This window comes from Peromyscus eremicus, chromosome 3, assembly GCF_949786415.1.
Source record: "Peromyscus eremicus chromosome 3, PerEre_H2_v1, whole genome shotgun sequence".
Lineage (NCBI taxonomy): Eukaryota > Metazoa > Chordata > Mammalia > Rodentia > Cricetidae > Peromyscus > Peromyscus eremicus.
Genome location: NC_081418.1, coordinates 134,424,946 through 134,439,683, shown reverse-complemented (window position 1 = coordinate 134,439,683; position 14,738 = coordinate 134,424,946). Strand labels below are relative to the sequence as shown.

At 39.7% G+C, this 14,738-nt stretch overlaps 1 protein-coding gene across 2 annotated transcripts; it reads right to left on the bottom strand.

Moving 5' to 3' along the window:
• Positions 1 to 653: 653 nt before the first annotated feature.
• On the bottom strand, positions 654 to 13,724 carry LOC131906102 (C-type lectin domain family 4 member A-like). Of its 2 annotated transcripts, XM_059256892.1 has the most exons (6): positions 13,426 to 13,724; positions 12,106 to 12,222; positions 8,362 to 8,463; positions 3,694 to 3,845; positions 2,241 to 2,353; positions 654 to 1,069 (listed from the first exon to the last, which is right to left on the bottom strand). In XM_059256892.1, the coding sequence occupies exons 1-6, from the start codon at positions 13,505 to 13,507 to the stop codon at positions 928 to 930; spliced, it is 708 nt and encodes a 235-aa protein (XP_059112875.1). In that variant the 5' UTR covers positions 13,508 to 13,724; the 3' UTR covers positions 654 to 927. The 2 variants fall into 2 exon arrangements, with proteins under 2 accessions (XP_059112875.1, XP_059112876.1); XM_059256893.1 differs by lacking the exons at positions 8,362 to 8,463; positions 12,106 to 12,222.
• Between the last annotated feature and the right edge of the window lie 1,014 nt (positions 13,725 to 14,738).

Below are 14,738 nucleotides of genomic sequence, written 5' to 3'. Positions count from 1 at the left end.
AATCAAAGAAGGATAAGTATATGATCTCACTTATAAATGATGTATGAAAATGTAAACCTCCGGAATTAGAGAGAAGAATCCATGGCTGTAAGGGGCTGGTGTTGGGATCTATGACATGTTGACAAAAGGGTACAAAGTGCCAGATAAAATAAAGGTAAATACTGAGGGCCCAAGGTGACAATGGTTAACACCATGCTGTGTATCTAAATTTTCTTTGAAAGACACACACACACATACATACACACACACACACACATCACACCACACACATACCACACACATACATACATACACACACCACACACACACACCATACACACCACACACACATACCACACATATACCACATACACCACATACACCACACACACACACACACACCACACATCACACACCATACACACACACCACACACACACACCACACACACACACACACACCACACATACACAAAATGGCAACTGTGTTAAGTAATGGATGGTGTTAACCTGCTTTGGATAATTATTTCATAGTAAATATATATATATATATATATATAAAGCCAGACACCATAACTTAAATATATAGAATTTTATTTCTCAAGTACATGTTAATAAAGCCAAAATAAGACAGAAAACAGATAGAAGAAGAGAACATATCATACAATTGTGTGAGTAAATGAAACCTTGAGGGGTAAATGAAAATCCATGTGTGCACAAAAGGATCGCTGTATAGTCTCTGGTACATGGAAAATTCTAAATAAAAGGTCATTTTATGAAGGACTAAGTGAATGAATAAATAAGTATATATGTAGGCTGGTATTCTCATATGTATAACTGTTGGCTGCCTGTCTAAATTCTATGAACATCTCTTCTATAAGAAGATCTTTTCAGGTGTCTGTGTAAGGCTGGATAAAAATGCAATCCATGTCCATGGAGAAAGCTTGATTCATAAGTATATTTTCTTCATCTGACAAACTGACTTCTGTTTAACACTGCAAGGGATGTCATTCCAGCCCCAACCAGAATATCGATGATTTACTATAACACATTGTTCGTGGTCAGAGTTGGGCTCACCTGGGTGCCAGAACCTGGAAGGGAGAAAAGAGCATCAGGGTGTTTCCCACAGTGATGATGGGAAAGAGAAAACATGAGTAAGCAAGATGAGGATGCTGTGGGAATTTGTGGAAATCAGATTCAGCAGATTCAGGTGTGTACAAACCAACCGTTCTCCACCCCCCATGTCTGACGTGTCCCTAGAAAATAGGCCCGCCTCACTCAATATTCTCTTAGCTTGTTACTTAACTGTTCTCCCAGAACACATCCCAGAGGCTACTTCATCCCTAGGTCTTGGTACCCAGGGACTGTCATTCCATGTGCTTATTTATATGTTGAAAAGGTCTCTCCTTATTCTCGTGTTTTAATAACTTTTTCCCATTTTACAACACTCTTATTTTAGAGACTGAAGAACTACTTAAAATATTTATATAATCTACTTATTTCTGCCATCTAGGACAAGTAACTTAATATTCTGGATTCCTACTTTTCTTCTCTGAAAACTGAGAATGAGAATAACATTACCACCTATATCTCACAACAGAAATCAGGATAGAATATGGGAACATACTAAGATATTAGAGTTTATAAATAGTTACATAAATACAACAAACAACAATATCAGAATGTGATATTTATAAGAAATAATCAGTTATGATCTTGATATTAATTTTTATTACAATGCTATAAATGAGAGCTGGAGAGATGACTCGTGCATTAAGAGAGCTTGTGCTTTTGCAGAAAATATGAGTGTTCTGTTCCAGCACACAGATTGGTGCAGTCACACCACCTGTGACCCCAGCTCCAGGGAATCCAACACCCTCTCCTGGGCTCCATAGGCACCCACATACGCGTAGCACACACTCAAGAGAGACACACAAATAAAAATAAATTAAATCATATTGTTACAAACATAGATGAGAGACTGGAAGCATAACAAAACCTACCATGGTGTAGCACCTTGGTTGGGTGCCCTGGGTACTTATCAACCTACACTCTTAAAACTCAATTTCCTCATTTTTCCTGTAGTATCAGTGACATGTGTCTCACAGGACTCCTTGATGAGGAAATGGGGATAACAGTAACTCCATCCCCAGCACTCACACCAGGAGTGAGCTGTTTTAGTTTCATAACCAACAGCTGGAACACCCTAAAGTCTTCTCATGCTACAGGACCCAGGACTTCTCTAGGTAACTCTGGACTCACGTGGCACTTTCATTGTATGGTGTCTGATCAACCCATCGCCACTGTCGATGACCTGGATCTGAAAGCCCAATATAATAATTAGCTTTAGGATCCAGGATCTTGGTGATGAAATCCTAAGAGGAAAGAAAGATACAGCATTCAGCCTGGATGGAGTGCTTCTTTTTCTGTTATAGAATTTTTATAAGATCTTTTAAAAATTATTTTAACTATACAAATTATAGGGTTCAATATGATGCACATATGCAAATACAAAATAATCAAATCCTACTTCATTTCTTTAGGCCCTTAAATAGCTTTCAAATTTTAGATTTATGTACAATAATTGTACATTTTCGCAGTACACTGTGAACTTCTTCTGGTCACACAGAGATGAGAAGACAAATGTGGTGATATTTTATTTGTATGTTAATAAATAAAGTTTGCCTGGAGATCAGAGGTCATACCCAGCCATAAACAGAAGTCAGGTGGTGGTAGCACATGCCCTTAATCCGATCACATGGCAAGCAGAGTCTCTGTGTGTTCAAGGACACAGCCAAGCGTGGTGACACACGCCTTTAATCCTAGTACCAACCATAGAGACCTGGAAGTCTGTATAGACAGGCAGTGATGAGGAAGTGAGGTTGCTGGGTTTAGAGCCAATGAGAAGGCAGAACAGTAAGGCAATAAAGGTGAGGGTTAGACAGGAAGAGGCTCTCTTGGGAAGCTATAGGTACATGGTGAGCTAAGTTTAGTTGGTGGCTATCACTCTGATTTCTATGGCTTTCACCCCTGTATTTGCCTCTGTGTTTCTTATTTAATAAGACTATTTAGAAATTCATCTACAGACTAAGAAAGGATCAAGAATAGAAGAGCCACCACCACCCCAAGGAGTGCCATCTTCTCTGGCTGACCAGGACACAAAGTCATCACTCAGAGGCCTGATTTCCATGACACTGGAAACAATCTCTGTCCATGATCACAATGAATTCTCATTTCAGACTCACTCCCCCCTTTTCTTCCCCAACACCATTCCTGAAAGTTGTGCATGAGAGAATTTAGCAGATTAAATCATTCTCCATTCATAATCTCAGATATTTCATTTCTGATGGTTGGCTGTGACTCTCCTGATTTGATCCTCTTTCCCTAGTCATCTCTGTGTCCTCCTCTGTTAGGCAGTGGGTACTACAGGAAGCATTAGAGTGCTGAAATCACAAACTGCTCTTTCAAGCAGAAACATTTCATTCTTCCCTCCACCCTCAGATGTTGCATTTCTGTTGCCATGGTTCCTTGTGGGTTGTTCAGCTTCACTGATGCAGGGCCAAGGTGTAGAATGCCAAGGCTGAAGCAACCTTTCTGGCTACCTGATGGAAAGCCTTCTGCCACATCAGCAACACCCATGTCAACAAAACTCCCTCTTAGTAAAAAGAGGCAGAAAGCAGGCCAGGCCCAGGCCCCACTCTCTCCCAGGATGCACCTGCTCTTCCTGGCTGTGGACCACCATCAGATGAGCACCCATGCTGGAGCACTTCTCCTCACTCTCTCTCCAAGATGCTGAGTCATTGGAAATTAAGTAGCAGTGGGAACTAAATGGCTTCCAGTCCTTTGGGCAACAGCTCCAGACTTTGTCTTTGGGGGAAGAAGGAAATGTAAGTGCAATGTCATAAAGTCATTTTAAAACCTGCTTGATGTGGAGACCACATGGAAGCTGTGGATCCACACTTCTCCAGATACAGCAAGGAGTCCCTCATACCTCAGATGCCAAGCAACTCCAGTCTACCTCTGTGGACACTAACATCAGAGTACCTTTATCCTACTGGGGTGCTGTCAGGAAAAGCCAGGAAAACAGAATGTAAAGGACACTCAGATACTGAGGACACAATGCCAAACTGTCTAGGCTCTAAATAATAGAACTCATCATACCAAGAACTAGAAAATTTCATAATGTCATATGTTGTATTTAAAGAATACATGTCTTTTTTTTATTTTGCAATACAGTTCAGTTCTACATATCACCCACGGATTCCCTTGTTCTCCCCCTCCCGCCCCCCTCACCTTCTCCCCAGCCTACCCCTTATTCCCACCTCCTTCAGGGCAAAGCCTCCCCCACGGACTGAGATCAACCTGGTAGACTCAGTCCAGGTAGGTCCAGTCCCCTCTTCCCAGGCCGAGCCAAGCGACCCTGCATAGGCCCCAGGTTTCAAACAGCCAACTCATGCAATGAGCACAGGACCCGGTCCCACTGCCTGGATGCCTCCCAAACAGATCAAGCCAATCAACTGTCTCACCCATTCAGAGGGCCTGATCCAGTTGGTGACCCCTCAGCCATTGGTTCATAGTTCATGTGTTTCCATTTGTTTGGCTATTTGTCCCTGTGCTTTATCCAACCTTGGTCTCAACAATTCTTGCTCATATAAACCCTCCTCTTTCTCACTAATTGGACTCAAACCCTAATTCTATGTCGAACGGCAGCCTTGAATGCATGGGACAGAGTTGAGGAACCAGGAAAAAAAACTGAGTCATTTACAAAGGTTATACAGGGCCCAAAAGAATCTTTCACAGATTTTTTACAAAGACTGGCTTCAGCAGTAAAGAGAATGGTCCCGGATTCAGAAGCTAGTCAGATAATAACTGAATCTTTGGCCTTTGAGAATGTGAATGCAGCATGCAAAAGAATAATCAAGCTGTTAAAGGCAAGATCTGCACCTTTGGAAGATTGGATTAGAGACACGGTTAATGTTGAGGCTCATGAGCATGATGATACGTGGGTAGGAGAAGCAATTTCAAAAGGGCTGAGAAATGTTAGATGTTTTGGATGTGGAAAGCAAGGACATTTGAAAAGGGACTGTAAACAGGTCATTCCCAGAAACAATGTTTCTTCAAGGAACAATGGCAACACAATGTCCCTTCCTTCTGGAGTATGCAGAAAGTGTGGTAAGGGAGAACACTGGACCAAAGAGACAACTGAAAAAAAGGGACAAATCATCTATCCCAGGAAATAGAGTGAAATGGCGTATGGGTATACTATCTAAAAAATTTTGTAAGTCTTCCTAAATGTTTGTTTCTGCTCTTCTCTAAAGAAATTTAACACTATTGGTCTTCTAATAGTCCCAGTTCAATTAAAATTTAAATCTGACTTTGGAGTTGGAGAATGGCTCTCTTCTTCTTTAAACTCAAGCATTTTGTTAAAAAGAAAATGCAAACTCCCTGTATCATGCCGCCAGAAGAAAAGAGTCATCTTCTGCTATGGGACAGGAGAAAAACTAAATTAATTAAGGGACTATTCTATTACTAATCTCAACTCTTTGATTCTATTCTGATTCTTTAAACTTTTCTTAAAGTATAAATTTTATAACAAAATTTACAAGATTAATATATATATATATATGCATTTTAAAGTTTGTTAAGATATGAATGGTCATACAGAGTACTAACTAATTCTAGAAAAAAGGCTTCAATTAGCTGCATATATATGTCTTTGTGTTCGAGTCTCTTATCAGTTTTCTGCAGGAAATCATGGCCAGGCCTAACATCAACTGAAGTCTCCAGGAAGAAGATCGGGCCCCACAACAACAACAATTCCACGTGGACAATAATAATAATATCACTAAACTGACAAACATCATCTACAGATCAGCTTTGAACTACAAAGTGCTCAGAGCAATTTTGAGAGGGCTAGATGACATGATCCAGTTTCAAAGACTACTTGAATAAAGACTTGAGATAAACCCTGAACTTAGGCATTATACACAGAATGGATAACAAAGGATATAGTTACCTTTCTCAGAATTTGACAATTAACCTAAAATTTTTCTTTTCAGGATAAAGATACCTTCACCCATACCCAGCAGGAAGCAATTTTAAGAATACGACACCCACATTCCCAAAGAGGTGGTGTGGGGCAGGTGGTTTTTTGGTCTTTTTAATGGGTTTTAGGTCTGGGATAATTTTCATTGTTTAGGGGGGTTGGTTACAAGTTGTTGTAAAGGGTTAGGAAAAGGGCTAAGCAAAGGAGATTAGATTTAAGGTTCTTGTTTTTTAAAAAAAAAAAAGAAAGAAAAAGAAAAAGACAATTACTAGTTTTAAATACTTTACATTGGATTGGATTGTTTTATATTATATACAAATTATATATATATTGAAATTGATATTGTTAGAAAATGTTATATGTATATTTCTAATTGTACATATACCATTCATTTAACAATGTAATAAAATTTTCTGATCCTTGAATGTTATTATTACCAACTATTAGGATATAAAGAAATGAAAGTTAGTTGTTAGACATTACAATAGAACTTGTAGTCATATTAGGTATGTTTTCAAAATTGAGCAGATATATTTTAGATAGACAGGTCATCTTCAAACCCTTCAGAGATCTACAGAATACGGCATTTAAAATGTTTTAATAACTTAGAAAATTTTTCTTTTTGTTATGACTATGAGACATGTTGGCTCCTGGCAGTACCAATCTACTTCAGAGAAAATATGGGCATTGAAGAAACTGCATATGGAGTTAACTTCCATTGTGGCAAAAGTTAGCCACTGGACAAGAAAGTATCCTCGAATCAACTGCTGACAAACAGGACAGACAGGACATGAAACAAAGGACTACAGATTCTTGCCAAAACAAGTGTGGTTATGGCTTTATCAAAAGGCATCTTCTGAGGCCAGGACAATATGGCACCATCCCTGAAGTGGCCTTCACAATCCAGAAAAGGTACAGTGCCCTTTTCTTCGAAGGCTGCTGAATAGGCAGTGGGCCAATGGCTTGTGATGTGCAGTGGAACGACAGCTGAAACAGTTATTCTTGAAGAGTAACCAAACTCACACCTCTCAGTGGTAGACTGGCATTTAATAGAAGGATATGGAGAAGAACAGGATGCTGAGATGAAGCCACACACACACACACATAGCCAGGAAGAATGGACAGCTGAATTAAAAAAAAAATCAACAATTTCCATAATTTTAAATCCTGAATCATGACATGACACTAGTGGAATTTAGGTGTTTCTGGTACATGGACTGCTCTCACTCATTGTGAGGTCAAACTATTGACCTTGTGTACATCCTACTTCACAAATGAGTCTGTCAGATAAGCTAAGCCTATAGGCTGAAGATGATGCCCCAATACTGTGGAGAAACCTCAGGTGACTGTCCAGGCAGCTGGCTGTTTCTATCAACTCACATTTTTTTTTTTTGGAGGCTGCTTGCATGCACTTCCTGTTTTTATTTTTTATTAGGTAATATTATTTCCTTCTTGAGTCTCTGAGGGAATTGAAGATTAGTTAGTTAGAGTTGAAGATTAGTTAGTTATAGTTGAAGGTTAGTTAGTTATAGTTGAAGACTAGTTAGTTATAGTTGAAGATTAGTTAGGATCGAAAGTGAATTAGGTACATTTTGGACTTAACAAAATAGGATAGATAATGGAATTATTTTCTCTGAATTTGTCAAATACAAATGGACTAGACATTGTTTAGGTATTTATTACTTGTATATATGCTATATAGTTATTGTACTTTTGTATATAGTTTTTCTTACATTAGTTACAACTTTTTTCCTTTTTTCTTTTTATTAAAATAGAAAAGGGGAAATATGGTGATATTTTATTTGTACTAAAATGTGATTTGTATGTTAATAAATAAAGTTGCCTGGGGGTCAGAGCTAATAGCAAGCCTTAGCAGAAGCTGGGCGGTGGTAGTGCATGCCTTTAATCCCAGCTCTTGGGAGGTAGAGCTAAGTGGATCTTTGTGTGTTCAAGGATACAGCCAGCATTGGAGACACATGCCTTTAATCTCAATACCAACCATAGAAGACCTGGAGGTCTGTACAGACAGGCAGTGACTAGGAGATCATGTGGTTGGGTTTACAACCAATAAGAAGACAGAACAGAAACAACTATAAAAAGACAGACACACAGGAAGTAGGTCTCTTTCGGAGAGGTAGGGCAACAGCGACAGTGAAGTGTAAGGTTTTTAGCTCTTAGCTATTGCTCTGACCTCTTGGCTTTCATCTCTGTATTGGCTCTGTGTTTCTTATTTATTAAGATGGTTGGTTAAATCTACAAGAGGGAGGGAGGAAGACCTCTGTGGAACCATTACATCCCATAGCCAGCAACCAAACTCTGAGGCACATTAATTCTTACCTTCTATGGGTGAATGGTCTTTTGCGCAGTTCAATTCTGTGTAAGTTATATCTTTTATAACTATTTTTTCTTCAAGAAGTTGAGAGTATTTTTGATAATAAACTGTAAAACAAATAAAAGACAAATAAAAAACAGAACCCAAACCCCTCATTTTCATGAAGGAATTGTGGATTTCTAGTTTCTACTTACTGGTACAAAGATCTATCAAGTCCCAATTACATAAGTAGACAGAGCCTAAGATTCCCATCACCCCACAGCCAATGTTGCCCTCAGCCTCTTATTTTGAAACCACAGGTACTTCTAGGATGAAAGAAAGACCATGATTTGAAAGGCAGGACAGGCCCACTGACATGACTCTAAAGGGAGTGAACCATACCCTTCCATGTTAACATAAGATAAAAACGCTAACTCTTGGGGGAGATTAAGCAGACATAGATATTTGTATTTAAGGATGTAAACTGCCTTGGCTTTGGGAGGAAGTGGGGTTAGCTAATTATGAGTAGCTCTAGGTTATTTTAGAATAGGAAATAAAAAAGAACTCAACATGTATCTATGGAACACTGTTTTCTTCCTTAAACTCTCCTCATTTGGATCAGCTTACTCCTCCACGCACATGCTCACTCTCTCCTGGTTTACAGCTGACTGGCTTCTCTCTAGAACTGAATTTCTTCACTTTCCTCCCTGAGTCTTGTCCTCCTTACCCCACCACTTTGGCTTTCTCCATTTCACTCACACCATGTTTGATATGGATCATCAATAATACCCCAGGGCACTTAATTAGCCATCTTGCTATTGGACTCAACCCAGTTCTCCTCCTCTTCAGCTCTTAAGACGTTGCTCCATCCTGGTTTTGCATCACCCTTTTTTTGCCATCACTTCTTGTTGTTTTTTATAATCTCTTCTCCCTCCATCTATCCTTTAAAATGTAACACTTCCTACAGTCTTGTCACGATGCTTCCTCCTCATACAAAATCTTCCCGAGTGATACCATGTATTGCTATGGTCTTGTCTGTTGCCTGTATGTGTGGGATTTTGTGATCACTAAACACAAACGTATTACGTTTGGCTCAATAAGCCCAAAACTGAAATCAACACCTACCAACTTAAAACAATAACGTATCCTAGATTGTCTACCTCTTTGAATAACTTCATGGTTGCTGAGTTTACATCATCAGAATTTGAAAGTCACACTGTACTTCTTGGACCCCTTATTCCCTGGATCTCTATATTCATCAGCATCTACTTCCTTGGTGTTGTGCTCTTTACCATTCAAAGTCAACTCCTCTCATGTTCTTCAGACACTTATCTCATTATCAGGTTAGAAATAGGCCTTCTCATTTCTCTTTTTGTCCTAGTGACTCTGTTTTCAGAGTCCTGCAAAAGCGCCATCTATAACCTAAGTTCACATATATCAATTCTCTATTTGAAATATTGTAATGGTTCTCCACAACTGTGATGTGTTGCAAAAAATACCACAACTTTTAACGTCTGTATTCACATACCACTGCAATGTGATTTTGAAATTTCCCTGGTTAACAAAAGGAAAAAGAAAAAAAGATGAAGTCTTCTGTGTGAGCTGCATCCTAGATTTCCTTTGGCCAAGAGAATGTGCAAAAGCAAATCTGATCTACTATTAAGTTAAATTTTTTAAAAGATTTATATATTTATTATATAGACAGTGTTCTGGCTACATGTATGCCTGCGTACCAGAAGAGGGCACCGGATCTCACTACAGATGATTATCAGTCACTATGTGGTTTATAGGAATTGAACTCAGGATCTCTGGAAGAGTAGCCGGTGTTCGTAATCACGACGTCATCTCTCCAGCCCTCACATTAATTTTTTTAAGAGACCTGGCTCATGGTCACCCTCAATCTTGGAAGTCTGCAAGCTTCTATGTAAACAAGCCAGGACATACTAAGGAAGTATATAAAGGTGGGTCATACTGTTAGTCATCCTAGCTGGCATCCTCCTCTCAGAAGCTGAGGTTCCCGGACTGGTAACTGACCACATACACACGTCTAAGTTCAGCTAGGACCAGAGAAGTCACTCAGTGGAGATCAGCCTAAACTGACAAACCACAGAAGCATAAAATAAGTAAGACATTGTCTTAGCTTCTAAGTTTATGCTGATTTATTAAGCAGAAAACCATACTTGATTAAAACAATATTTAGAAGAAAAAAACTGAGTTTTTCATAACGGAGCACAACACATGCTCTACATGCTGCTATGTGTACCTAGGGAAATGTCATTTCTTCACTTAGAACTGTGTACTTCAGCCATTCATGCTTCTGTCTCACACTTCTGTGACATTCTTGGTACATACAGTTCTAGACACAGCCTCTTCTAGGAAATCTATGTCAGCACAAGACTTCCTGGACAATGTTGTAGACACTAGTCCATTTTTTCTTCATTTTTTTAGACACAGATTTTTTTTTAACATAGTCCAAGCTAGCTCTATGGTGATATTTTATTTGTGCTGAAATGTGATTTTATTTTATGTTAATAAAGTTGCCTGGGGTTCAGAGCTAATAGCAAGCCATAGCAGAAGTCTGGCAGTGGTAGCACATGCCCTTAATCCTGATCACATGACAGGCAGATCTCTGTGTGTTCAAGGATACAGCCAGCATGGAGACACATGCCTTTAATCTCAATATCAACCATAGAGACCTGGAGGTCTGTATAGACAGGCAGTGACAAGGACGTCATGTGGTTGGGTTTACAACCAATAAGAAGGCAGAACAGAAAGTCAATAAAAACACAGATACACAGGAAGTAGGTCTCTTTCTCAGGGGAAGGATGGCAGTGGCAGCAAAGGGAAAGATAGCAGTTGGTTTTAGTCTCAGCTCTTAGCTACTGCTCTGACCTCTTGGGCTTTTATTGCTGCATTTGGCTCTGTGTTTCTTATTTAACCCACGACCCTAAGATTAAGAGTCTCATGCTCTACCAACTGAGGTAGCCGGGGTTCTTATTTAATAAGACAGTTACATTTATATAGATCCACCATCATGTCCTCCTGTCTTAACATCCTGAGTAGCTGGGATAGTAGGAGTATGCCACTGTACCTGGCTGACACTGATTCGGTGACTTTCCTCTAAGTTTCTGGAGAACAGAGTCCATGTTATTCCTGGACTCTGTCTGACACACTGTAAGACATACAGTAAATGGCTACTACTTGGTTCAAGTGAATGAGTAAAACACCCTAAATACACTGTTTGCATGCATTTTAAAGTTTTCAGAAGTTCTCGAATCTTTGATGAACAGAAATTCACCCATTTGCTCAGTTGTCTTCTAGATTTCACATAATCCTGGGCAGGACAAAGCAATTAGAAATCAGCTGAAGAACACTTCTTGGATAATTTCTTCCTAAATCCTTCTTGTCCACAAGCTCATCCCAAGATGAAGGAACCCTATGCACACACAGCTTGTGCACACATACAGCGCAACTTCTCAATGCCAATGAGAAAACAGATTTGATCTCCCAGTCTAACAAAGACAACACTCCACAGAGTTCATCCACAAACCCTCATACATTCATAAATGCACTCCAGTTTCTCTAATGAGATGGATTCCTTTTTTCCCCAAGACAATAGCTAAATCCAAGGACAGTAAAAGACACAATGTAACCCCTTGAATTATTTTTCCCCAAACATCATTTCTTCCCCATACTCTGTTAAACGCCGGTGCTACAGCAGACCCTCTCTTCACCTAAGGCAGACATATTGATTCATCGGGGATACATACAGATAAAAGCAGCCAAGAAAGCGATGGCCAACAGCAGGAAAAGTGCCATCAGTGATGTGAAGAGCAGCGAGGGGCGGCCAGGCTTACTTAGAGGAGGGGTGGGCTTCACTTTAGGAGCTGGAAGGAGAACACAGTCACCTCATGAGTGATAAGTTTCACCCTCATTTCTGCTTTTCCTCCCCATCTCCCTACTTCTCCCCCATGTCTCATAATTACAAATACTGTGAACATTTAAAATAATGGAAAAATAATGTCCATTGTAAAAAACATTACAAAATACATAAAAGAACACATACTACTGAAATAACTGGTATTAATATTTTGAGATCTGAAAAATAATTTATATATATATATATATATATATAGTCACAAAAACACTTTGATCATATCCTTTCAGGAAGTTCTTTTTTTTTTTTTTTGGTGGTGGGAGGTTTAATGGGCTAGGGACTCACTATGTAGAGCAGGCTGGCCTCAAATCCTCGGTGATCCTCCTGCCTCTGCCTCCGGAGTGCTGGAATTACACCACACTGGCCCTTTCAGCAAATTTTAAAGGATGTACATATAGTATGTTTTCCCACATGGTGACACAGCATAAGTACTCCATCTGCCTGTGACTTTCCTTTTACACTGTCTTGTAGGTGCATTTTCACGTCACCATGTTTTCTTGGTGTTCTTTACTGTGGTTGCAGCAGGATATATTCTAATACCTTCTAGACTGTCCGAACATTAAAGACGCATATACAATAAAAGGTAAATATTTCTAATCATATTCCACTTCTTTAGCATATAGTCAGTCCGCTAGTCACTGTCTCATGGCTGGAAACCATTTGCTAGATGAAGATAAAATTTAGTGGAGAGCACCTGCCTACTGAGGGAGAGGCTCTGCTTTGATCTATAGTATAAAAGAAAAAGTTCCTTCAAGATAAGAGCTCCACACACAGAAACAGTTTTCATAAAGTTACAATATACTGCCAAAATAGAGGGGAAAATCTCAATAGTGAAAAGTATGATTTCATTTTATGTTCATTTTTATAAAGCAGGAAATGCTATATACAAGATATATATATATATATATGAATGCAAGATACAAGGTATAGTTTCTGTAAATGGCAAGAGCAAAAACCATGCCAAGCAAGCTTTTCTTTCCCACTAGAAAACTCTACAGCCCTTAAAGTCACTCTACAAACAATTCAATCCCCTGCGACTCCAGTAAAATCCCAGACATGAACGCTGAGAAGATTAGTAACCAGCATCACCCAAAGTTTATTATTGACTCTTCCTTTATCCTTCCCCCTGCATTAAGTCCAGATTTTTTTTTACCTGTGGCAGAGTCTGAGTAGGTGCCTGAGGAGTTGGATTCATTCTTGAACTTCACTTCTGCATAGGTGATTTCTGAAGCCATATCAAGAAGAGTGAGACCTGCCTCACTCAGAAAACGCACTCTGTCTCCTCCCTAAAACTCGTGGTATGTGAGAACCAAACAGGGCGATAAATTGTCATATCACACAATTATATGTGAGAAGAGGTATTTCCAGATGTGATATACCACATGAGAATGAGAAACCACAACACAGAATCACTCAGGCCACATACAGAGATGCAACATCTTCAAACACCAAAGTAAGGATTGTAGCGTTTGGACCTACTCAGCATGGTATGCAAATACTATAAAGTGGGAACTCAAAGGGGGAAGGAAAGAAATAGGAAGGAGGGGAGAAGAGGAACCATGCTGTGAGAAAACTCTGTCCTAAAACACTCTGCAGCAAACATAAATTCATGTGCTTCTGTATGCAAACTTGGTTTCAGACGAACCAGACAACGTGAGCAAACACTTAAGGCATGACAACATCCATTTTGACTGAACAGCCAAGTTCTGACACCACATTCTAGAGGACCATTGGCCCCTCACCATTGTGTGGTCACCCACTTCCCACTCATCTGCCTCCTGCAGGGGTAGGCAAAGCTAACATCCTGTTTCTTCTGAAGCTGCTCTTCTGAGCTCTCTGCTTCCCACTGTCTTCATAACTCACTCATGGGCACTCTCCACTCACTGAGCCACTGACCACATCCTGACACAGCTCTGGTTAGCAGCTGTGAGAGGAGGCTGTCTCTCTCCTCATGCCTCTCCTCCCTTGATCCCTGCACTGCTCAGCTGGAGCCTTGTGGGTTCACAGCACTGTTGGGAACAGTTGGGACAATTAATGGATCACAATATACCAGAAGGGAACTTAAACTAGTTACTAAAAATGGGATCATTTGAGTTCCTCCCGCAGACATCCTCCAGCTCATAGCCACATGTTCAGCCTTCAGCTCTTCCAAACATATCCCTTCTTGAAATCTCCTCTTGTGTCTACAAATAACAAACAGTACATGCATGAACACACACACACAAACACACACACTTAGTGTGTGTTTCTAGGTTTTCTCTCCAGTTTGTATCCAAACACACTAAAAACCATAAGTGCACATTATTATCCCCATTTTAATGAATATTGTTGCAGATTTCCTTTTATTTCCCAAATCCAGCATTTCTAACCTACATCTGTGACTGGGAAAAAAAAAACTATGTTCATTATCTGCATTGCAGGCTCTCAAAAGATAACCGCTTGAATGCTGCCCATCACCCTCCCACG

What these genes read in the sequence shown, in the direction of transcription:
- LOC131906102 (XM_059256892.1), bottom strand. Translation starts at nt 13,507, where the DNA reads ATGGCTTCAGAAATCACCTATGCAGAAGTGAAGTTCAAGAATGAATCC. An exon ending in TTTCTTGGCTGCTTTTATCT is followed by an intron (nt 8,464 to 12,105) that starts GTATGTATCCCC and finishes TTTGTTTTACAG; the next exon opens with TTTATTATCAAAAATACTCT. An exon ending in AGACCATTCACCCATAGAAG is followed by an intron (nt 3,846 to 8,361) that starts GTAAGAATTAAT and finishes CTTCCCCCAAAG; the next exon opens with ACAAAGTCTGGAGCTGTTGC.